The sequence below is a fragment of the Carassius auratus genome, unplaced genomic scaffold (genome assembly GCF_003368295.1).
Source record: "Carassius auratus strain Wakin unplaced genomic scaffold, ASM336829v1 scaf_tig00016558, whole genome shotgun sequence".
NCBI classification, from domain to species: domain Eukaryota; kingdom Metazoa; phylum Chordata; class Actinopteri; order Cypriniformes; family Cyprinidae; genus Carassius; species Carassius auratus.
Window position 1 is genome coordinate 1648 of NW_020524691.1, and position 25877 is coordinate 27524.

The following is a 25877-nucleotide window of genomic DNA, read 5'->3' on the forward strand; positions in this document are numbered from 1 at the left end:
ACAGGTGCTTTGCTATACTCCACTGAGCTTCAACTACGGCCTTAATACCATGATGACTGTCTGCGACAACTGACCACTGACATGCTGAATCATTCTCTTCTGATCTCAAAGGCTCAGTCAGCTCATCTAAACAATTGTTCATTGTGCTTCACAGGACACACAGTGTTTACTGTATACTCACAACACCCTGTGCACTTCATCTGGTAAAAAAGAGCTCATTCTTAAACCCTGCAGCACAGATTATGTTTTATTATGATGATGATACCAATTATATACCATATATATACCTATATATACCAATTAGGATGTTATAAATCCATGTTTTATATATGCAGTGACTATCAGGTAAATTTAACCTTCCACTTCCTGTGAAGTGATCTATCGATGTATACTGTATGCACTTACTCCTCATGCTGCTCGCAGTGCCCTTCATATTAAACATATATAGCATATATGGAACCTCTCCAGGATAACCAGTTTTCCCTGTAAACTATACTGAGTATTTGCTAAAAGTTGCTAAAACAAACACTGTTTTAAACACTTAACTGCACAGACCACCTTCAACCAGCTTGGTCATTACTGTTGTTGTCAACTAGCTTCACCAGCAAAATGGCTGAGTGAATTTTTGAGGTGAATGTTTAAAACAATAAAATGTAAATTTCTATTACTGACTTTAGCATAAACCTTAATACATTTAATAGATTTCTCTAAAACAAATACTGAAATTTAATTTTCCTTCTCAAATGAATGTATCTTGTTTTAATGTTTTTTTGTTTTTATTTAAAAAAAAATATTTTCTATATGACTATAACTGGTCAGATTGTCAGATGTTAAATCCCGGTGAAATGGTAATGGAACTGTTCCTACCTCTCCCGTTATCCATCTCCTTGGTGGTTTTTCCTTTGGCTCCATGGCTCCAGCTGCTAGTATGTTCGACTCCTCTTCCGGCCCACTCCGGTACATGCTGTGCCCCATTTTCCTTCCTCCACGGGGGTCTAAATCTCCGGGGGGCTCTCCGTGTCTCCTTAAATACCCTTCTTAGGAGCCCGAGACCCTCAGCGGTAGAGCTCCCACCACCTGTGCTGGCCCCACCTTCAGATATAAGTGGGTCACGGCCGCTTCCAGAAGCTCCAGTGGTGGAAGTGTTGCTGGAGAATCCGGAGTGGAGGAAAACAAGACTGCCAGCAGTGAGGTAGAGGAGGATAAAAGAGAAAAAGCGTACCGGTTTACGCCGGAAATAGCGATGGATCTTCAGCAGCGGTTTGGCCATGATGGGCTCTCGAGCCACACGCATTGGCCTTCGATGTTACACAGGAACATATAAAATCAGAGACAGCACCTTCCTATAACTTCTATTGTCCTACGAGTCCCTTTGAAACATTAAAACGATTCCCATACCAGGTAACAGTAGTTGTAATGATGACAGTACAGTTTGTCCATCTGTTAGGGACCTTAAAGTCTGAAGACACTTCCCAAGCTTTCCTCTGTAGCAGCATGCAGGAATGTGTCTGTGTATCCTGTGTCTTTCTACATCCCCAAAGAGATAGTGACAGAGGAGAATGGTGCTACTGCAGAGGCCATGTTGTGAAAGACGAGTGGCAGTGAAGACTGAAAGATGATATTGCCGTGGCGATGCTTTCACTACTGTTATCTGACTCTCGCTCTCCTGAGGCCTTGTTTCCCACCAAGCTGTCCGTCAATCAAAAGCAGTGCTGATTCACTCCTGACTCAGGCCTCACTCACAGACTGAAAAACACAAAATGACAGATACTGAACGAGGAGTAAATACCGATGAGGTCTCTGTGCAAAAGAATACTTCATTTGAAAGTGAGTAAGTATAGAGGGTTCAAATTCAATAACAAGAAAAGAGACTGTACCAATTTATGCAACAGCTACACTAAAAGATAAAGAGCATGATCACATTTTCAGTCCAAATGTTGTTCAGCTTGAGGACTTTTGTCTTTTCACAGATATCTCCAAAAGACAAGACTCCTATTTATAATTAAAAAACCCATCTTGTGATTCACTGAACATCTTTAGGACATTAACATAGTTATTTTCAGTTCATTTCAAATGGATTTGTTCTTCTTTTGATTTTCTCACAACAATCATTACTTCAACATTACATCACTCAGAGATACACAGTGCCAAAATCTCATTAATTTGCTTCAAAGATTGAAACGACCAGTGTTTCGCGGCAGAGGAAATTGAAATAAATCTGTCATAATGATATTGTCACAATATTAATTCTTAGCATAGCAAAAATGAAACGATTTTATAACCACAGCAAAAATTATTTTCTAAATTAGTACTTTTGTCTCATTTTCCAGTAAAAATATCTAAACATTTTTAAAACAAGAATCATTAACTTTAGGAAAAAAAACTGCATATTTAGACTCATATTCAGAGAATATACCTTGAAGTCTTTTTCACACACAGTTAAAACCTTTTAAACATCTAAACATTATTAAAAATAACAATTTATATGAGATGGGGGAACTAGTCACAGCCCCCCCCGCGGCCGTTGATAGACACATTGTTTCGACGCAGGAGAAGATGTAGACATGAACGTCTCCCTAAGTGATTGAGGTGTTTTGTTGTTGGATGTAATGAACATAGCAGTCCTCATTTACTCCTAACATCTGAACCACTGAAGACACAGTGTTCTTTTTAAGGGAATGCATTTATGTCTGCACAAATCATTTCACTCCTGACTGCTTTCTGAGAGATGATTCAAGGCAAGTTTTGCTTCGTTCGTGATCCAGCTGCACTCCAGATGTAAGTCTTAAACTTTATATTTTATATCATTATTTGCAAATCGCTTTTCCTCTTCCACGGAAGAGAGGGGCAGGGATGAGTAGAGCTCATTAGCATTTAAAGAGACATGCACCAAAATGAGTTGCTGTGTACAGAGCTGTTTTGACAAGATAAAAAGGGTGTTGTTTTACTCGACCACTAAGGAATTTTAACCAAAGTATGTTGCAGACCGTTCATGAAGACCCTAAAGGGTCCTACCAACTTGTGGAAAATGGGGATTAAGGTTCAAAGTTTATTATAAGCCCAAATTGTGATTATTAGTGCAACATAAAATTCGTAAACATATCATACAAAACCAGAAACAGCATTTAATGTGTACATTTGTGAATTTTGTAAAAGATCTATTTTGAGTAAAAAGAATGTACTTTAGAAACAAAACTGCATTAGATATATATATTGCGTTAGAGAACAGATCTTGAATACAAGTTTATTTTTCAAATCCAGTTGACCCTTCACAAAGACCTACCACCGATATTTACTTTTGCTATGTACAACAAGCCATATATCATCACACAGTGAAAAATACATCATGGAGCAAAGAGGACAAGTTCAACTCTATTAGTCTGATTTGTTTGTTGGCATTACGATTGGTCAGATCACCTGTCAATCAAACCCCTGCGAACGGTCAATTGGAGCATAAATTAAATGTTAATTAAAAAAAGTAAGGTTTGTGTTTAAAAATATAAATAACAATATTAAATTTAATTTAAAACATGTTGTCAGCAAACAACATATTTTTAAAGTTTTATAATCTCACAAAATTTTGCTTTGAGTAAAGTTAGGTTTAGGGATGTTTAGATATTTACACTCAACAAAATTATAATTAAAACAGATTTTTCTGTAAAGCTAGACATGATGGAAGTAGTCCACTCCTGTTCTCTCAAAGACCCCAGTGTCCACAGTGGGCAAAAACATTCAGGCAGAGTGTTTAAACATGGAGTCATAATCAGCCTCCTTCAGAGGGTAACGGAATTTTCCATAGCTAACATCTTACTATAGACTTAATGTGAGCGTACATGTGAGTGTGTGTGTGTGTGTGTGTGTGTGTGTGTGTGTGTGTGTGTGTGCGTGTATTTGGGTATACAATGACCCAATGTCACCATTACCTGACCCCTGGGCTCCCACCTGCTGCAGTCAGAGCGGAGTCAGGCTGATGTTATCGTGACAACATTGTAAACCAGCAGCACACAGACTTCATTCAGAGCAGATATAGCTCAGTTCCTACAGAGAGGGAAGAAGTGGAGGAGGAGAGAGGGAAAACTTATTTAAATTCATGTTGCACACCAGGGTGTCAAGGATTTCACTTAGTGTAGTCACTTTATACTATTTTTTATTATTATTTGCTTTAGGCACATGTTTTTAACGCTGTAGACCCAGGCCTGTCAAAGGGCTTGTGAATGTGTTTGTGTGTGCAAATGTGTTCTCTGTGATAAAACTCATAGACTGCTTGGACACATATGGTGTGAAAGATCATTTTAAATAGACACAAATAATAATAATAATAATAAAAATAATAGATCTACAAAAACTAGATCAACAAACTGAAAGCATCAAGATTCATGATATAAAGTACAATGGCTTCAAAATGTCACAATAAAAAATATATGAATGTAATTGAAGTTACATTTATTTTATTTTTAAAAATTGTCAATCACACCTTTATACTTCACAAAAAGATAGGGTTTACTGTAAATTATAATTAAAAAATATACTGTAAAAATAGTTAATTGTATAACTGTCAGACATTAATGGAACATGTTCATATTTAATAATTTATATTACAGAACTCTGCACACTTCTTTAATAATTTAAAGGACATTCTCAGTGAAGCAGGATACTGAAATGGAAAAAAGTGGTTTGACCTGTACTATAATTAGACAGGTCTGATGGATATTTTTTCCACATTGACACCAAATATGACTGGCAATGTTCACTTAAGGGAGAATCTTGGGCAAACCATGTCAGAATTAATCTTGATTTCTTTGAGTTAAGGGAAAGGACACCCTTAAATACACCCTGACTTACTGCTAACCAAGCCACCGAGCATCAGCATACAGAGAACTACAGTGCCATTACAGACCATTCCTGCGTTGTAAATAAAAAATACCACCGCTCCTGTGGGACCACCCACACTGTCACAAACCGTTGGCTCTGAGGTCAGGTGTGGGGAAATTCCATGGACATCTTTTTACACTTTCCACCCAAGCGGTGCACAAGTTGAGAACTCGTAATTTAAGGTTTGTTTTCAAATGCTGAACTTTCTAAATATATTGAAATTGCAGTGGAAATAAACAACAAAAATAAAGTCATTAAAAAAAAAAATCATAAAAGACTACAGACGCAAATCTTTCTGCCTGGAATTTGCAAACAATGTGATGTAAGAGAGCAATGACAAATCTAGTAGTCTGCTGCTGCAAAAAACAAAAACAAAAAAAAACAACTATGGTTTGAACTACTGTTGAACTACAGTACTGACACAGGTCAGTCATTATCTGTAGTTACTCTGATAAAACACTGATTTTAAACAAAGGGAAAATTTCAGACCAGTGTGTTGTTTAAATTCCTTTACTTTCTGGATTCAAGCACTGGCTATATTGCAGTGTAACCTCAGAACTGCCTTGTTTCCTCATCTGATTGAGTAATTGAAGTTACAGGCTATGAGGTCAGGTGGGGAAAGTCCATGGACGTCTTTTCACACTCTCCACCCAATTGGTTCACACGATGAGGACTTGCATTTTTAGGATTGTTTTCACATGCTGAATTGTCAAAATATTCAGTATCAGAAACAAATAAACCATAGCCCATTTTGTGTAAAAGTAAATCCACTTCCAAATCACAAAGACAAACATTCACAGTAAACAAAAAAACACTTTCTTGAGTGAAACAAAATTTTTATAATAAAGCAACAACAATGTGACAGTTTCAGCAAATGTTTCCCATCATAAATGATGTAAGTAATTTTCTCCACATGTGACTTTGGTTTGGCCACAATTATGATTCTGTAAAGCATTCCGATCAAAAAAGTTCCCAAGAGATGTGATTCTTTGTTGTTACAAGTGGGCGGAGGTAATAAATGGACCCTTATTTTGGTTTGCAATGCGATCTTCCTTTAATTGGCTATTTTAAATTGAAGTTTATCAGGCTTACATTGGCTTGAATGGACACATGTGCTGATCACCACTCAGACCAGCCTTACAGCAGGACTCAACATACAGTAAGAACTGCCCGGTGGCCCGGGGCCAGAATGAAAGAAGCTTGGGACAGTTGACGAATTTGTCACTGGCCCGATCAAGACACTGCTGCGTTTTTACGAGTTTAGCATTTGCATGTGTTTTAAGCCTTGCCAATTAAAACATTCAACATTCAAGCAATTTTAAACCATTCAAGGGCATGAAGACATGAGAGAACTCAACTAAGTAATAAAAATCTGTACAATTCAGTACAGAGTGTGACTCAGACAGTGGGCAAGCCACAAATGGAATTCTCTTTCGTATCATCTTTTGATTAAATGAACAAATACATACAAAAATTAAGATAAAATGCCACTCTTGATGAGTATCCTCGAAAATAGGTTATGTCTTAAAAGAACACAAAGAGTTGAGCAAGAAATCGGATGTGTATTATTATATTGGATCCATGCATGTAACTGAAAACTAAAAAATATATATTTGTGATAGGGTCAATGAAAATGTCGGCAAATAGAGCAAAGTAAAAGGGCAAGCAAAAATTTAACCACTGGCCCAGCCTGGCCTGACCAAAAATATTTTGCATTGAGCCTGGTTACAGTTTTCACCTGTGAATGATAAAACAGGTGAAAAAAGTCTTATTGTTGAGCTTCTTTGACTTGGACCAATAAGTTCACAATCAAAAAAGGTCTTATCAATGTTCTAACAACCACCTTTATCTTTCTAGATTGACTGGGGGATTCACTAGAAAATCTAGAAATGATCACAAAATATAATCTCATTTATTTTTTTTTCTCCAACAAACCTTCATATGACAATAGGAAATTGCAGTGAAAATAAACAACTAAAAGTCATAAAATTATCAACTAATCATCATAACAGACTACAGAAGCTATTTTTTCTGCCTAACAGAACCTAGCTTTTAGGTTTTTGTTGTAGTAGAGGTTAAAATTATTCACAGCAGATGAAACTGACTTTAGCTGAGAAAAAAAACAGACATTCCCCAATTCCTGCCAACAGTTCAGAAGGGACCTCATGTAGTGTGTTAAAAATGACAGCATCAGCATTTCCCTATTAAAGTGCCATGACCCCAGAACCACAGGGGGCTTTCTCTCGGCCTTGCTCTCACTCTGCCTTTTTATGTTTTCTTTGTTTCTGCACTCTGTTAGCAGTTATGGCTTTGACTTCAGGATTAAAGGTTGAATTCCACAAACATCGTTATAATGTTCACATTAGAATCTACATCCTGTCATATACAGTACCAGCATGTGTCAAACTCTGACTATCACTTACATCTGCCACTCAGAGTTGGCAGAGTGACACACCTGTTGCCGATCACAAGAATGTGAAATTGAGCTCATAATTGTGTATATTTGCCTTACAGAAACATATCTATGGAGAGTGAAATATCTACTTTCAAATTAACCAATTCAAATGGTAAACAAATATTCTCAGATTATGTATAGGCATAATCCATATGAAATATGCATACATGCCGCCCATCACTACTGCGGTGATGACAAGTCAGTGTCGCCGACGTCCTTAATCTCTTAAATCGAAAACAAAAAAACAACTAGTTTATCAATGTATTATTTAAATGTTAATGCAGTCTCCTTGCTGTTTTTCCCTGATATTTTCATAATCGTTGCCGGTGTGATGTGGGAAGCTTTATGCATGTGCTTTTGAGTGCTTAGGCTATGAAGGCAATTAAAGGCTTTTTAAATTGATTTAAATGTTTTATTAATAAACGTGCGATTAGATGACTTATGCTTGAAACAAACGACTACTAATTGACCAGAAAAATCTGTAGTCCGGGGAGCCTTAGTTTTTTGACCCTGCATGCATGTAATCCTATTGTAGGAGACTCCCCCAAAAAAATATTAGGAACCATAAAAATGCCATAATTGGGGCACTTTAACACAACCCAGTAACATTTTCCAGCATCTCTTGGTGCAAGCAGCATCTGCAAAATATGTCACAGAAAGGTACTGGAAAGGATCATTAACTAGTCTTTTAGGAAAATATCTGTCCCCTCATATCCCAATTTACTGTACACCCATATCTTTTGACGGGATGTCTTCTCTGTGGCTATTGCCCATTTTAGGCACAAAAAGCCAGCCTCACCCTGTCTTTTTCATGCCAGCCATTTTAATTAGAGGGCTGTCTGATCTCTTAGCATGTGCCAGTTACTGGCTCTTTGCCCAACTGCAATTAATTACGTGTGTGCCTGCTCAAATGATCTGGCAGCCAGATAACAATTTCTCAGTGAGAATCCGCAGGGATTTCCTCTCCCCCATTTGATTCTGCTACTAGGGTTTACACGCCACTTAAGGCCATTTTCCTGGGTGTAGCAGGTGAGAGGAGAACTGGGGTAGCAGAGCACTTACCAATGTCTGACTACAAATAACTAGATAAACATTACATTTTCCCCCAATACAGTATACAGACTGATGCTGTGCACCAGTACAGTTCAGAAGTCATTTAGTGCAAAACTAGTGAAAAAGTATCTGTTCCAGATAAAATTGTTAAATTGTAAAGCTCAAAACACAAAAAAAGGTAACATTAAAATACATCATGAACATGGCAATTAAAAATTCATGGCAGGAAATCTGTTATAGCTCACTATATCACAAAAATAGCCATCTAGAAGGTAATGAGACAAACCGACTGAAACAAATAAGGTGAAACATATAAAAAATGCATTAGACCACAAAGGCAAGAGAAGATCTTCTGTACTGTTTGTTTAATTGTTACTTTTTCTCCATTTGCTGACAATGAGCAACTATTTCCATCAATCAATGTCTAAAATCAACTAATAGTGATTGCACTGATTCTATGGCTAGCACAATAAGAGCATTGGGTTTAATAGTGAAGCTAAAACCGAGGGATTGGAGAGTAGTGCCTTATTGTAATCTTTATAATATTACATAGTCCATTACCCCTAATCCTCATGTTTTTATTCATCTGGGGAAACAGGAGGACGTAGGGACAGAGAGAGGGGGAGTTAACAAAAAAGATTTAAAATACAGTAATCCCTTCACATGCTGTACAATAGCCCTGATTTGGTCCGTCCATGATATTCTATATTTATGCAGTAACTGTGCATTTGCTTGTTAGTCCTCAGTTCTCCTCACCAGCTCTCAATGGTGAAGTCCTGCATCTTGCATTCAAATGTGTGTAAACTACATCGAACTGTTCAGAGGATACAGAGATCATTTATTTATTATTTATTTATTTGGGCTTTTCTCTTGAATTCACATAGCTATTTAGGGCTTGAACACCAGATTAACCAAAATAGTTTTGCAATGTCTACAAACAGGAGAAAACTGACCCACTGATTTTTTTTTAAACTGAGAAAAAAATGGCTGCTTGAAGAGTCAGCTTACATTTGAAAAAATACTACAGTAGAACAGTTATAATCATTAATACATTACAAAACCTCTGTTTCTGTTGAATTATTGATCAGATAAGTCTTGGTGGGTCTTTCAAAAACGTTTTTTTTTCTTTTATCTTACTGACCCCCCAAAAATGGTATAGTTTATTTACAGAATGTGATAATGTATGTGTCACGCAATGTGAACTTTGTCAATCTATCATGAATTTAAATAGCATAAAAAAGCCTAGCAAACTATATCTGATAGAATAAATATCTCATAGGTATCATCTTGGATCACTGCAGATATGAAAGTTAGTGAATAAATCTAGAAATATCTGACCCATAGCATGATTGCTACACACTCAAACATTAGATGGATCTTAAAAATAACTGACCTGAAACTCTCTTGTGCTATTTCAATCAGGATAATGAGCAGCACAGTGGTTTGGACCATTGAACTGATTGGATGTTTTGCTGTTGTTCTCATTAAACCACACTCACTGTATCCAATGAAGCCTCCCATAAGCATGGGTTGGCCTTAAAGATTTTATAACAACTGCCCTGAGGCCTGTTTTTTTTTATTTATTATTATTTATCAGACTTATCACTACTATTCATATCAGTCATAGAACACATTTAGCTTCTTGAACAAACATTGTTTTTATGACAGAGATTGATGCAAGCTAAAACAATGTACTGAATATGTATATCAAGACATAAGACATAAGTCCATTTAAGCAGTTACAGTTGTGCACACACTCACAGTAGAGTTCACTATGGCAGTGTTTCCTGTGTCACCTTCGGTCAACAGTGTCATTAATTAACTTAGAGGAACAGTCAGTTTTTCCACACTAACGCCAAGCCGGAAAAACACTTCACTTATCCTTCCTGAGAGGAGTGTGGCTTCCTGGATGTTGTTTCCAGACCCTGGTGTTTTCCCTTTCTTTATAACTCACATCAATTAAAGTATTCATTTCTGTCATGGTTAAAAGCGCATATTCTAAGAATATTAAAATCTGAAACCCTTGGGACAAAGCAGTATTCCAAAATCAAAGGACAACACACGAGCATGCCCATCTACTTCAATCTGCCACACGCTGACCTCTGCATATCTGAGTCAGAGAGGGAGGGGGGCAACAGGCCAGTGATCATTTTTATTTTTAAGCCTGGCCAGAGGAAGGATTTTGTTATCTGACTAACATTAGTCAAACACCCACCCTGCACAGGCTCCAAGACGGCCGAGAGCCTTCTGTCTTGAAACATATCAACCCACAGCATATTGCCAGTGTAATCTTGCTTGTCTTCTGCTTAACAAATACAATTCAATGAACAACCATCAAGTTAAATTCATTTAAGTTCTAAGCCCTAAATCATTCCATACCAGTCCACTGATTGTTTGGTCATGTTTATTAGGAAACTCCCATTGGTTTCACTCTGAATGGTATTGTATCCTAAACAAGTCGAAAATGACATCTAAACTCTAGTGTAAACTGACTGCGAGACACTATAATCCTGTCTGTCTTTTGTTCCTAAAGCCTCTTAGTCTAGACTGACTCCTCTTAACAGGTTGAGAGAAAACCAGACTCCACCCTGATAAACAGCAAATTATGAAGATAGCTGAGAATTTTCTCATATAATATGCTCTTTCTTCTATACATCATCAAATTCTACAAAACAGTGAAATTGTATACCATTTGCTGAAGTGGTTATTTTAAGTATGCAACTACATGTTTCATACTAAATCTTAAAATTTCTATTGGTCGTTATATTAAATAATATATTTCATAATGAAGACAAGAGAAGAGAAGAGAAGAGAAGAGAAGAGAAGAGAAGAGAAGAGAAGAGAAGAGAAGAGAAGAGAAGAGAAGAGAAGAGAAGAGAAGAGAAGAAGAGAAGAGTGTGAGCTGTGCCTTGTTCTTGCTTGCTGAGTGAGCATTTAAGTGTAATACGCTTTATTTCAGCTAAAGCTCTATAGTTAGAACTGGGTTAGTCTCATTAGGGCAGTGAGACAGCAGGAAAAACACAATTTGGCTCTTGATGTGTGTCAGGAGAGCACTGTGTCTCTCAAATCCTTCTAGAGCTGAGAGACTTACAGAGAGAGAGAGAAAACCAAGAAACAAATGAATGTTTTTATCACGGAGTCTTTCAACATTAAAAATATAGTTCACATGTCATCATTCACTCATTTTCATGTTCCAAACCTGTATGACTTTTTCTTTCATTGAATAATAAATGCAGCTACAATTCGTAATGAATGCAGCTACAATTAACAGAAACTAAAGCTGTCAAAGGACACAAAGAAATCTTTGCAAGTTCTGTTTCTTTTGTACACTAGGTACATATTCACCCCCAGTGCTCTTTTTGTTTTCCATCTTATAAAATATCCTTTTATTATTATGGTGTGAGAAACAGCTACCAGAGATTCAGTGAATGAGTGAACTGTTTGAATGAATCAAATGAAATGGCAAACAAACACATCTTTTTGCAAACCATTTGACTGATTAAATAAAAAGCTAGTTTATAATAGGAGTATTTAAATACAGCGCACAAGTGGTATGAACTACTTTGTTGTGTTGCAAAGAGGAAAGTAAATGATGATATACATTTCTTTGCTAAGATTTCTAAGAAATATCTCATTAATGCAACTGAAGAAGAGGCAAAGGGGAAAAACCACAACAACCAGTGCTGGGAGGCTACATGTGACTTTACACGCACAGAAAAATCCATCTGTCAGCATCAGTGAGGAATGCGGTGTAAATGTCCTTGCTGCATGCAGCACTGAAGTTTCCATTCTTCTTTTCAGAAACCATTCTGAATATGAATAAAAAATGAGCTGAGAGTGCAGGAGAAAGAGAGACCACAAAGGAGGGTGAGAACAAGACAGAGCTGGTGGTGAGTGAGTGAGAGAGTGGGCGGAAGATAAATTGGAGATGTAGGGTGAACTATGAGAAGAACGGAAGAACACGTGGGAGGGGTGAACAAGGAGAGAGCTGCATGCATGAGAAAGAAATGACTGGGTTCCTATGAGAGATGTGGCAGAAGGCTTGTTGTTGCTAAAATGCCATATAGAAAAATAAATAAATAAATACTGCTGTGGAAATGTATTAATACATTAGCCATGGGAGAGGCAAACCTCACATGGCTAATGAAGTTCACACATCCCCTCCTTCAACACTATTAACAGGCTTCTCCGTGACATGCACTACAGCTCTAGATGTTCACTGGGATATGAGTCTTTTTTAGAAGATTAGAACATATTCCCACTTGAATCCTTCAGCAGGTAATTTAGGTGACTTTTAGATTAAATAATACAAAGCTAGAGCAAAATACAATGATTTTTTTTATTGATTATAAATAATAGCTTGACCATCACTGTGAATTCAAGTTCTCAGATCAGAGCTCCATGACACAGAAGGATGTCACTTTGACTGTTTAAGTGGTCTCTCTCTATCCTGAGTTGTGTTTATTCAGTAGGTTTATTCAAACGTGGTGAAATGGTAAGATTCATATCCTTTGTTGAGAGAATAATTGCACATCACAATGGTTTGTACCCATTACGTCACTAAAAGCCAGACCTCCTGACATGCAGGAATAGCTGTTGACATTCCTAATGTGCCTGGCAGCATTGTTTAAGCTCTTCTCTTTGGCAAGAGCAAAGTGCTTGATGATTTGTCCAACTTAAATGCATTCTTCAGCGATATGAGAAATACCTCACACAAGTATAAGCTGAGAATGACTTATTAGACCAAAGACACCCTGCCACCAAAGAGGTTTACATTTTTTGTAGTATCAATAGAGTAAATCTAAAATCCTGTTTATACAACACTGTGTTAATGCTGTTAAACAGAGTGCTACTGACTGTTATTTGTATATGGTGACTTAGGATGAAACGAATCCCGACTGCAGGATGAGCTGTGCAGTTTAGTATTTATTTTCTATCTTAATGTAGCTTATATTTACGAATGATGGCAAGCCCAAGATTTTGGGGGCTAAGCCCACCTACGTGAACATATGCTGTGTAAATATTTGGGGTCAGTAAGATTAGTACTTCCATTCAGCAAGGATGCATTAAATTGATCAAAAGTAATAGTGGCATTTATAATGTTACAAACGTTTTTTAGTGATTTAAAATAAATGCTGTTCTTTTGAACTTTAGTTTGAACTTTTTAAGGAATGGTCATTTCCACAAAATATGAAGCAGTGCATCTGTTTTCAACATTGATAGTAAGAAATATTTCTTGTACACCAAATCAACATTTCTGAAAGATCATGTGGCACTGAAGACTGGGGTAATGGCAGCTGAAAATTCAGCTTTGCCATGACAGAAATAAATAACATTTTAAAATATATTTAAATAGAAAAATATATATATAAATTATATTGTAATGATATATTACAATATTACATTTTGCAGTGTATTTTGGCCAAATGAATCCATCCTTGGTGAACATAAGAGACTTTTAAAAACATTTAAAAAATATATTTGACCCCAAACATTTGAATGGTATATCCTGACTTTGGTGTGAGAGGTTGCGTGACTTTTTAAAATAAACCAATTAAAATGACAGATGTCAGAGAATGTTAATAGTAGTGTGGGGTTGTCAGGGTTGAACCAAATTCAGAACTGAAGAATAAGTTTCCTTTCAATTCATAAGATTATCTTGAATTGAACTGGCCACACTCCACAGGAAGCAGAAATTCAGTAGATTGTAGAGAAATCAAAGTCAAAGAGATTTAACACAGTTGATGCATTCTAGGTCTAGGAATTTAAGCGTTCTTCCACCTTGGTTCACAAAAGTTAAATAAATGATGAAATGTATATTCTATCCACAATCATTCACACTTCAAGGATTTTGAAACTTTTTCATAATTTCAAACCAGACTTTGTCAAGCAAGCATTCAAACCTTTAAACTATGTGCATGAATCGATGGACCGGGCCCTTGTTTCAGCAAACCTGAAGAGTGAGATGACACAAATCACAGATCTTTAGAGAGGCTGAGATATAAGACAAGTCCTCTAAACAGGGCCTTAGTTACAACCTCTTGTTTACAGTATTTCATAACAAGAGTGAATCTATAGTGCACATAAGCAGAATTCATGTTTGGTCAGCAAACAAGCCAAAGCATTCTTACTTATGTATGCAAATTACTGTAACATTTATAAACCAAAAATGCAATGAACGGTTCACGTTTTACAGCTCGCTCATAAAGTGTTTTGTGCTGTCCAGTGTCCACATTTAGAGCGACCTCCCAATAATGCTTTCTCTCAGTCTAAATAACATTAACATGGTTGATTATTTTCAGTGTTCCTGGTTGTTATGGTTTTGGATTTGATCCTGCTCCATTAGCAGATGATTACAGGCTGTATAATGAGCGCATTAATAAAAGAGACACAGCATATGGAAAAAAAGACAGCAGCAGTCTGTTTATCTTTCCCACTCAGTCCCACTGATCAGAAAAATAATGATTTTTTAGGAATTAAGCACAATACGGCTAAATTCCATGGATTGGGAGAGCTAAGCGCATTATATTGCAAGCGGATCTTACCATCCTTCCGGTCTCATTTATTTCCTTTTATTCCCTCCATAGCATTCTATTGTTACATGTAATATGTTCCACACTATTCTATTTCATTCCATTATACAGAGTGCCATTCCTAGCCACTTAAGTCCATTCATTTTCATTCTGTTCTATTCCATTCCATCGGTGCAAGCTGATATCACATTGCCTTCACTGTGGCTGGTAACTGCATCCAACATCCTGATTGGATTGAAAGTGGGAGTGAACACTGGCAGGACCCCAAAGTCTGGTGGCCTTGAGTATGGCCACCCTCTCAGGTTCACACATACCTACAAAAGCCCTCCTTTGAGCCAACGAAAGAGTTCACCGTCGAGCAAGCGCAGGTCTACCATTCCCAGTGGGTAACTAGTGTTTTCTGCAAGTCTACTGACATGCTGAATGTTAGCTCAAGATCACTTTTAAGTCCCTATTATTCGCTTTCTCTCTCCATTTTAGGGGCCATCTTACTCATGGTCCTGTTTTTTGCACACAATCAGTTCTTCATTATCCCAGGTCACATTGGTCCAGGGTAACTGGTCTACCCTTCAATAAACAGACTGGAAAAAGAGGGTGAGATGGCATATATTCACAATGATTCATGATTCCCTCATGGTGGATAAGGACAGACTCTAGAGTCGTGCAATAATCTAATGAAAATAATTGAAATTAAAGCTGCAAGCAGCATTTACGGGGTTCAAGCATTTAAGGCATCTGAGGTGGTCTGAGCCAACCTGGATGCATGGATGACAGTTAAACACATCCAAAATGGAGAACAGGCTAACAGAAACACACACACTGAAATTCAATGATTAAACTAATATATTAATACTCTATAAGCATATGCACACACACACACACATATATATGCACAAACATTTTGTTGCAGATATAGGTATCTGAAATAAGTGATAGGTGACAATAAACTTATTGCAAGTCTTCTCTTTTTAAGAGTTTAGATGTCATTTTCAGATTAAACTGTAATCATAATGTGGCAAAATTGGAAAAACTGATACATCTGTATGAACAAAATGGAAAACATCAATTCAATGAGATTTAAAATGTTATAACAGTTAATTTATTAATGTTTAGCTTGAATTCATGAAAACAGTGCTGTTTAACTTAGCTGAATGAACACATTAGTGGTCTTCCGCTGCCATCTAGAGGTTATAAATTGTATTTACTCAAACAACAGTGTTTTTAAACATAACTGGTATAGTGTTATTTTTTGCCCAATCTCTCTTAAATTTTGCATGCTTGCTTAGAATTAAATTATGCATTATTTTACACAGTTTTGATAATTTGTGGGCTTTCTGTTTGTATTAATAGGCCTTTGTGTACACTATGTAAAATAACATATTATAAAACCACTGGTTTATAGTGGTCCAAATGCAATTGTTCAACATGTTTTTGATAATTACTGACCTTCAGAGTCTACAGAATTGTACTTCAGTGGTTTTATTGATTTTCAGCTTAAAGCCTTGGAATACTTTGCCAAAGTAACTTTTTAAAATAATCTTGAATATTTAATTAACAGCTTTATTGACAACGTTGGTCCCAGAGGCAAAGTTGTTCAGAATGAGAATATTTATCAAATTATATGAAGATCTAGTGTTTTTGAGTGAATATATGAGCATTTACAACCAATTTGAGGCCATTTACCATATAAATCTTGTGTTTTGAGACCTTTTCTACTGTTTTAGCGCCACCTATGGTCCGATCTCCATGAAACTTTGCATGCTTGTTAAGAGTCACATGTTACATGATTTCACCGACTTTGATAAAGTTTTGAGTTTTCGTTTAGGTTTTATAGGCTTTGGGGTATGTTTGGCCACACCCCTTTTTCTAAATTACCCCTTTACAGCTAACCAAAGGACAAAATTCAACATTTTTTTGATAATTATTGATCTAGAGAGTCCACAGAATATTACTGCAGTGGTTTGGTTCCGATCGGACAAAAAACCTAGGACTAGTTCGCAAAAGTAGGTTTTTAACATATTTGTGAATAACAATTGAACGATTTGATTGACAGCAATGGTTCTAGAGGCAAAGTTGTGCATGATGAGGAGATCTATCAAATGATATGCATATTGTGTTGATATGTGAAACACCACGTGATTACAGAACCATAAAACTTGTTAGCGCCAACTAGTGGCCGATTTCTTTCAAAATTCTTACAGACCTTAAGGTTCATGAGTCGAACGTACCCAGCGAGTTTCGTTCCGATCAACATCCGTTAACCCTTTCAAATAGGTGCTTAAATTTGTTTGGCCAATGGCGGCCATGTTTTTTGAGATATGCTAATGTCCTCATATGTACTTGTGCCCCTTCAGACCAAGACACTGCATACCAATTTTCAAGTCGATCGAGCCAATGGTTGCCTAGTTATAGCAATTTATGTGTTTTTTCTATCTTATAGCGCCCCCAAGTGGCAGAGATGCGCAATTTTTTTGATTTGACCAAAGATTGAGCTCATACATCTGTATACCGAGTTTGGTGAAGATATCTCATTCCGTTCAAGAGTTATAGTCAAAATAGCATTTGGCTAACGTTACCCTAGACGCTTTTTGGCGTACTGTTTCGCGTAAGAATCGAAATTTCAACTTTTTTTTGATAATTTTTGATATTGAGTGGACAGTGGATATTTCTGCAGTGGTTTGATTCCGATTGGTTGAAAATCCTAGGACTAGTTCGCAAAAGTAGGTTTCGGATATAGCTCGATTTTGCGAGAAAACGGTGCGTCGTAGACCCCAAAAAGGCGCCATACACTTTTGTTCGGTCTAACCCAAGGATTGCAACAATGCCATGTTTTTGAGTTTACGGGTAACGGTTTACGATTTACGGCCAAAAATGTCCAAAATTTTTGTTTTTTGCACTGTAGCGCCCCCGTTTGGCCGATTAGGGTGAGACTTTGTCAGAATGTCCCCTCGGGGAGCTCTACAATCTGGCCAAGTTTCAGCTCTCTAGGCCTTACGGTTTGGTCTGCACGATCAGTTTTAGCGGAGAAAAATAATAATAATAAAAAAAATCCTTACAATTACAATAGGGTTTCAGCACTGCGTGCTTGAACCCCTAATAAAAAATACATAAATTACTAGTTCCTCACACAAAACACAATTTCTACAGTTTTTTCGTTGTTGTTGCTTCATGCAAGCTACTCCATAGCTGTCTTTTTAGACAAGTACTCTACTGCCTTCCTCTAGTCCTTGAAACTCTTTGCTGGAAAAATGACCCTTTCTCATCCATTTGCTAAACCACATGGACCACTGCAGATCATTACCAAGTGTTCAAGGCCCCTTTAGACAAAAGAAGACTGTTGAAGCTGTCTGCATTAGTCAGGTCTCAATCATGAAGAGCAGACCATAAAATTGACCTTGAATAATGGCCATGACACCATTAGTGCACCATTACAAATCTGTTGCTGTCAGCAGCCAGCCTCTTTATCTTGGTTATATGTGATAAAGTCAAAAAGCCTATAATTAGCCTGGCCAAGGTCCCATTAATTCCACTTTGAACTTCATGTACCACAACACTGGCTTGTTTTGTCTTTCATAATTCCCTGTATTAACTATATAGTGATATATACCACTGCGTTCAAATAAAATGCCTGAAAATAATGTTTTGATCACACTGCCCACCCCTTTACAGGGTCCTATTAATTATATTATGGACTTTATGAACCAATATACTTACCTTATTTTGTCTTGTGCAAGTCCCTTTAATAACTATTGTGATGTGAAACCATTAGTTTCAAACAAAAGGACTAAAAACAATATTTTGGTTATACTGGCCACCCCTAGATATGTATTGGTTACATGGGTTACACTACCACTTTGAAAATACATCCTTCATTATAACCTTAAAAGGACAGATTTTCAGTCCCCCACAGAGTGCTTTAACATGGTCATTAATCAACTAACCTATGGTTCATTACACATGCAATAAAAAAAAAGTCATAGCTTAGAACTGTGAAAGGTTGACAAGACTCAAAAGCATCTGGAGGCCAGCTTTCAAACACTCCCTGTTCACACCTTCACAGGAACACACACACACACAAACCTCTCCAAACTTCACCCTGTAGTTAATTCCAACGGGCACATAGAAATTCTAATTTACCAGCCACTGGGGATTTGAAACATCTGGCTAGACCTTTGAAATTGTGTGTTTTAAAACAGAATCTAATTAAGATGCAAATCCTTAGAATAACTGGCCAGATTGCCAAGTGATTGATTCGCTTATACAGTTATGCATTACGCAAATGTAAATTACTGTATGTGAGCTGTAACATACAGTCAGCCCATCATTACTGCAAAAAAATATACCTCAATAATCAACTTTTGTGATCAAGACCCAATGCACTTCCCAAAGAAATATTCATTTAAACTGAAATTATTCTAATATGTGGCTAGAGAGTAGAGACCAATGTATGAAATATGAGATATATGAAAAAAGCACATCTACTGTATGTATGAAATTAGTTGGAAAGGACAACTGTCGATTATACAATAATTTTTAAAGAAGTTTTATAATTTTACAAATCTGCATTCATTTAGGAAACCAACATACACATTTTTTAGGATGCCAACAAAAAAAACAAAGAACTATTACTCTGTTCTCTCATATCCCACCACCTGTCCAAACAGCAATTACTTGAGTATTATTTACTGAAAAAGCCCAGTGTTACTGATAATCCGGTACTAATCTGAAAATCTAGCTGAGATGTATACGGCTGCTCTGCAGTCAACCCCATTGTTCAGGCTTTCCTTGTAACTGATATATTATCCTTTCTCCATGGAAGAAGAGAAATACAGAGGAAATTTTATCATAAAAGTCTTATGTTTGGTGATATATAATCTATAGTTTATGGTGAAAAATGTGATTTTACATCACTAGCATCTGTTGCAAAAAAGTGATTGTTTTCAAACAGGTTTCTCAAAAACTCCTTCTGTCCTAACATTGGTCAGGCTAATCAACAGCCCAACCATTGGTTAAGCCGATTGCTATGCTGGGCTAGTTGGGATTCTTGAACAAAACAAGTAGTTTTGATAGTGCCACAGTGTTTACACTTCTTGAGGCATTCAGCCTACAAATGGCTTGCTTATTGTCTCTGCATATTAAGCTGGAGTAGGAAGAAGTATTTTACATTGGAAAAATAACACTTTATGGAGTTTCTAAACACCAAGAAAACTCAATCCATGCTTAAAGTTTCAGCCTTTCATTTAGCGAATGGTAAAGCTACTGAATTTTTCACTTAACACCCATTTTCTGAGCCAAGCATTAACAACAGATTTATGCTTATGCTGGCATGACTGCACATCCTCCGACAGCCCAGGCATCTTGAATGCAAACATTTCTTAATGCAACTCTGAAAGTTCAACACAAAGAGCTTAGTCTGATCTTGTTCAGAATGATTTCATCTCGCACTGATGCTGAGAGTCAGCGATTGGTCAAGCGGAGGACAGGGATGATCAAAGAAACATATTATGCACGAAGCTTTCATACGACCGATAAAAAAATAATAATAAAAAAAGATTAACAAATGGCACTGCCCTTCCCTTAATCTTTGAAGATACATGAAATACAATATTTGAAGTTAATATCTATGTAGTAAAACATGCAGCCAACAATTCAAGCTCTGTTCCAAAAACATCATATACTGAGCACAATCCTTTTCTAAGGGTAGACAACTGATTTATGATGGCTAAGATACCTAAATCTAAAGGCAATATCTTTCATGGATAAAAACAATTCTAAAATGCATCTTTACAAGAGTAGTGAAATGTCAATTAAACAGTAAATATATTTAATAAATAATAAAACTATATCACTGAATAGCAAAAATGCTGTGAGGTAGTTAAGTTTTGGAATAGACTGTATTGCAAGCAAGAAAATCTTACAATGTAACGTCTTTAGGACATGCACATTTGTACGCTGGCAACAGACATTAAGTCTTCAACTCATAAAGTACATTCAGGACTCTTGATAACAAGAAATTAAGAGTAGATCGATGAATACAGTGAAATAAAAGGATAAGGGATAAATCAATGTGAACCATTTGAAGTATCACAGAGCTCAGGGGACCAAATGTTAAAAAAACAAGATACTGTATATTCGCTTTTATTATCGATCAAATTTTGTCCAGAGATTTGCTTTTGGAAAGAAAACTCTGTTAGGAACTAAATGGGCGTGAAGTCTTATTTATACTATACCTACTATTAATATCAGTCTCAGACGACAAAATTACAATTGGCCAGAACTAAATACAGGTGTAAACAGCCTCCAAAACTCTTAATCATTCCTGTAGATTTATTTCTGATGATTACAATCATTGTTTTAGACAAAACATATTGAACGCTCAGATGTGACATGTAAAACACCATTCACATAAAATACCATTATTTATAATCTGTTCAACAGTATGAAATTATGGTAAATAATAATCCCATTTAAAAACAATAAAATATAAAAAATAGGCCTTGAATCCTTGTTTGTCCCAGATCACATTATGATGATCTAGCCCCGTCTGTTCCACATTTGTCTGCAGACACATGGATAAACGTCAATGTGACATCCAATGTGCACTCAGCAATTATAACCCCCAGGAAAAAGTAGATTGATTGTTGATTGTTGAACTCTAGTTTAGTTCCTTCCCTAACTGTGCAACAGCAGAAATTTGACACTTTCAGGCCAGATTTATCAAAGTGGAACTGAATAATTAATCTTCTGAACAGTGCTATATAGGCAAAGATCTGCATTAAGAGCAATAGCAGCTGATCACAATGTAAAGTAAAACATTGCAGTGTCATATTTAACATACTAACTAGTGATCAAAGTCTGAATTATAAATACATATTAGATTTTAATTGACTGCTTTAAATTAATTAAGTGGCCTTGATTAATTGAGTGTACCTGAGGCTCAACTAAGCTGAAAAATATCTGCCATGGTACCAACTAAAGGGTAAAATACGAAATGCAGATAATAGACAAATCTTCTTAAGATCAATTTAAATATGAAATACGGAAATATTTTAAAGAAATAGTGATCATTTTTGATTGTTTTACATTCTTGTAAAATGTGCAGGTTCTTTGATAAATATGTTTGAAAATAGAGCACCCAGTTTACGACAGAAGGACTTAAAGTACATCACTGCTCTAGTCACTGAAATGACATGTGCAAACATCAAACACAACCTAAAGAATCTGTAAATCTGGCACTTTGTGTCCAATAACAAGCCACATGAAACACAGCCTTCGATCAGAGGAGTTTCATACCTCCCAGAACACAGCCTAATTTTTAATCTCATACCCCATTGATCAAATAAAATATAACAGCCCACAGCACTGTCTCTATGACAAACACACACAAAAAAACCCACTAATCCATTATGGAAATTCTAATATTCCAGAACAGCATTAGTATTGAAATGCCTAGTGAACAAGCTCATGTAAGGCACTGACGTGTTTGTCCTCTTATGCAAACAAAAATCGCCCCAAGCTGTTTGAAGGTTCATGTCAGCTTCATTACTTCTCTGCCCCTTGTTTAGAGCATGAAAATGTTCTCTTTAAAAGAATTGTCTAAATGGAAACAGAAATTATGCATTAACGGAAGGAGTTAAATTACAGATGCGTTTTAGAATTTGTAGGGCACTAGGATGAAGTTGAGGGTAGCCAGAGAGGATAAACGAGAGAACCATCTAACATTTCAGAAAAATGTAAAGATAAATCAATGTTCTCGCAGAATCAATGAACAGCAGAATATGAACATAATGCACAAAGTCTCTTGTTTAGAGTTTTCCTCCTATATAAAACCATAAAAAGTTAATTTGGCTAAATGTATTAAGACGGTGGTATTTAAAGATCAAATTCGATAGATGCTTGTAAAATTTGCAAGGATCCACTTGCTTTTGTAGTGGAGAACTCTCTCAGTTTGGAAGTTCTGTTTGATGTGCAAAACTGGTTCTTGAGAATATCAAGAGCCAATATTAGAGTCAGTCAGGAGACACAAAGAGTCCAACTCCTTCTTCTGAACATTCAACAGCTTTAGAGTCCCTGAGGATGAAGGAATTTCTTCAACATGTGCACCGGAGATCATGCAAAACAGACCTGCTGTCAAAAGTGATACTGTTACAGAAACAAAGACTTACATCTTTTGAATAAATGCATTTAAATAATCAGAATAGTGCATTTGAGTTATGGGAAGACTGTGAGATAGTTCAAAGGAAAAATAACAAGGGACGTTTAGTTTTGTTTTGAAACTTAAGTTTACATACAAACAAATGTGAAATATCTTTAAGCTCAGGAATATGCTTATAGCGTGTGAATGTGGTCATAATTAACCCAGCTTATGCCATATATAAATTATTAAAATTAAATAATCTAATATGCTAGATCTAAATTTGGACCCTGTTTGGAACATTTGTACATAATCAAAAACTCCTCAACAGTTGATATACCAAGTTGGTGCAGAGTTGATGTGACACCATGATGCTCATACATAATCTTACATTTATATATATATATATTGAGTTCTTGTATATAATTATTTTGCATAGTTTTAATTCCTCCAGTGAAGCAAAAGCTGGTTAAAAACGAATAACTTGTGACATTTACTGCACCTAAAATATGTAGCCTAGTTTTTGAGTTTATGTTGAACTGCGATTTTTATTTATTTATTAAAAACCCAGAAGTATAAGTTAACGGGGCAACATAGCTGACACATGAATTCTGCAGGGGGTGGCTCCAATTCACTTTGGCCCTAAAATGTCTGACGGCATGATAAACTTACATATTGACGGCTTACCTGACTGTAAGGGCTTTCTAGAAGCTTGAACTGAGCAATGCAGAAAGTACGAAATCACTTGCACCGTGAGCACCCCTTGAGTGTGAATTCGCATTCAAATGCTCTGTCTCTTCCACTGTGGAAATCGATCGAAGAACGGAACGCCTGGAGACGCACACAATGAATAGCCTACGTCTTCAAATGATTGTCTGGTTGATTATTTGATCAGTGGTCAGTGTGGTTTTTCATGCCCCGCTTAGTTTCACAGTCCCAGTTATTCCATATCACAGTTGCCGCAGAATCCGCGCGCGCTGCCTCTTTACATCGTCGCGCGCTCAGAGCCGCAAGCGCGCACCCACAACGCGGCCACATAGTACCAGCTACTCGCCTCCTCTTCTAAACAGGCGGTGAATCAGGTCAGAGAGGAGGTGTCCTGTTTTTTTTAACGTTGTCAGGAGACCTGTCTGTCTCTTCTCTCTTTGCGTATACGGCGCGTGCCTCGCATCCCTGCGCTTCACAGCAACAGCAGCATCAGCCGCGAGTCAGCTCGCGCTCCGCAGAGCCCGACAGCACTGCCTACAGTTCTCACACAGACACAGCACGACACATATTATTAAATACACTCACAGAAATGATATGAATAAACACGACTGCTCGAACAGTACACTCTCTTTTATAGAACACTGTTGCAAGAAATCAAAAACACTTCTGTCACATGGCAGTAGCCCAGCATTAGGAGTCAGAAAGGCAATCTTTTTTTGGTTTGATACAAAAATACAGTACATTAACTAATTTGATTAATTGAATGGACAAAGATAAGAAGCAGTGCTGAATTTTAGTTTATGTGTGTGTTTTTTAAGAGCTTGCCAAACTTCATTTATTCGCAACTTTGCTAAAAGTATTTAAAGACATTGTACTTTGCATGTATGACTGATTCAGTCTATACATGCAGCACTCGACTTAGGGCATAGGCGTTGTTTAATATGGATGGACAGACATGCAAAATTTGTTCTATAAATCGTTATGGCTTACTTTAAGGATGAACTTGCCTTGACCAAGCACAATTACAAATGCTGATCGGAAACAGACCATGTTAGTGCCATTGACGGTAGGCCTACATCAAGTTGATCAAGTTAAATTGTTCCCAACTTTGTGAAACTTTCCGTGTACAACAGTGAGCACAGGCTACATTAAAGAGCCACACAGATGGGAAATCAAAAATTACCTGTATTACAGTGTATGATGTAGCTGTCCATCAGTGTAAACAATGTGCAAAGTAATTAAACCAAAAAGTACACGATTTATAAAGTTATTGGCTTCTAAAGTAAGGAGTCGACTCTGAATCGCTGAAACGAGTCATTATAGATTTCAAATCTTTTGCCCATCTCTATGTAAGTCACTAGGAACACTTTGCATAATAATCTCCGCCTACCGTCTTGGGAGAAAGGAACTCTGACCTGCCCCCCCCCCCCCCCCCACACACACACACACAGATGCTCTGGTTGGTGTGAGAGCATCATGTCTAGGAGACAGTGTGTTTTTAATTGTAAAGGAAAGTTTGTTTTATTTTCACTGCCAAAGAATGAAGATCAGAAGAACCAATGTCTGAAATTCATTTTCACCACAATACCAGAGCAGTACAACAAATCATTTTTGTTGTGTTCACAACATTTCACTGATGACCGCTTTTCTAATCTCGGTGAGTACAAGGCTGGATTTTCAAAGCGTTTGGCCATAAAAGAGGGTTCATTACCAACTTTATTTAGACCAACAAGCATCTCCGAATCACAACGTGAAGTATGATTAGGAAGTTATGTGTTTGTTTTCTCCCGAGCGTCTTATCAGTATGTGTGCTGTCTGCAGCCTTTGTTTGTGCTGATCGTCATTTACAAACACGTCATTAAAATGAAGTGTAACTCCGTGAATACTCAACCAAGAGACATGAGGGAGATATCTATAGAAAGCTTGACATGTCTACTTTAAAACTGCTGCCGAAAACAGATATTATGTGATAAAGTAATCCATATGAAAACATCGCGATGTCTGTTTTTCATGTCTCCCGTCATATCCAATGTGACCACGCCCCCGCGCTGAACGCGCTATTCAGATTCAAACTGAAGCGTGCGGCTTGAATACACCCACACAGAAGAAAAAGCAACGAGAC

At 36.9% G+C, this 25877-nt stretch overlaps 1 protein-coding gene across 1 annotated transcript; it reads right to left on the minus strand.

Annotated features, from left to right (window-relative positions):
* Positions 1-823: 823 nt before the first annotated feature.
* LOC113075255 (WSC domain-containing protein 2-like) lies at positions 824-24313 on the minus strand. The gene is made up of 2 exons (XM_026247918.1): positions 23735-24313; positions 824-1746 (listed from the first exon to the last, which is right to left on the minus strand). Exon 2 carries the CDS (start codon positions 1292-1294, stop codon positions 824-826), a length of 471 nt encoding a protein of 156 aa, XP_026103703.1. The 5' UTR covers positions 1295-1746; positions 23735-24313.
* Positions 24314-25877: the final 1564 nt, after the last annotated feature.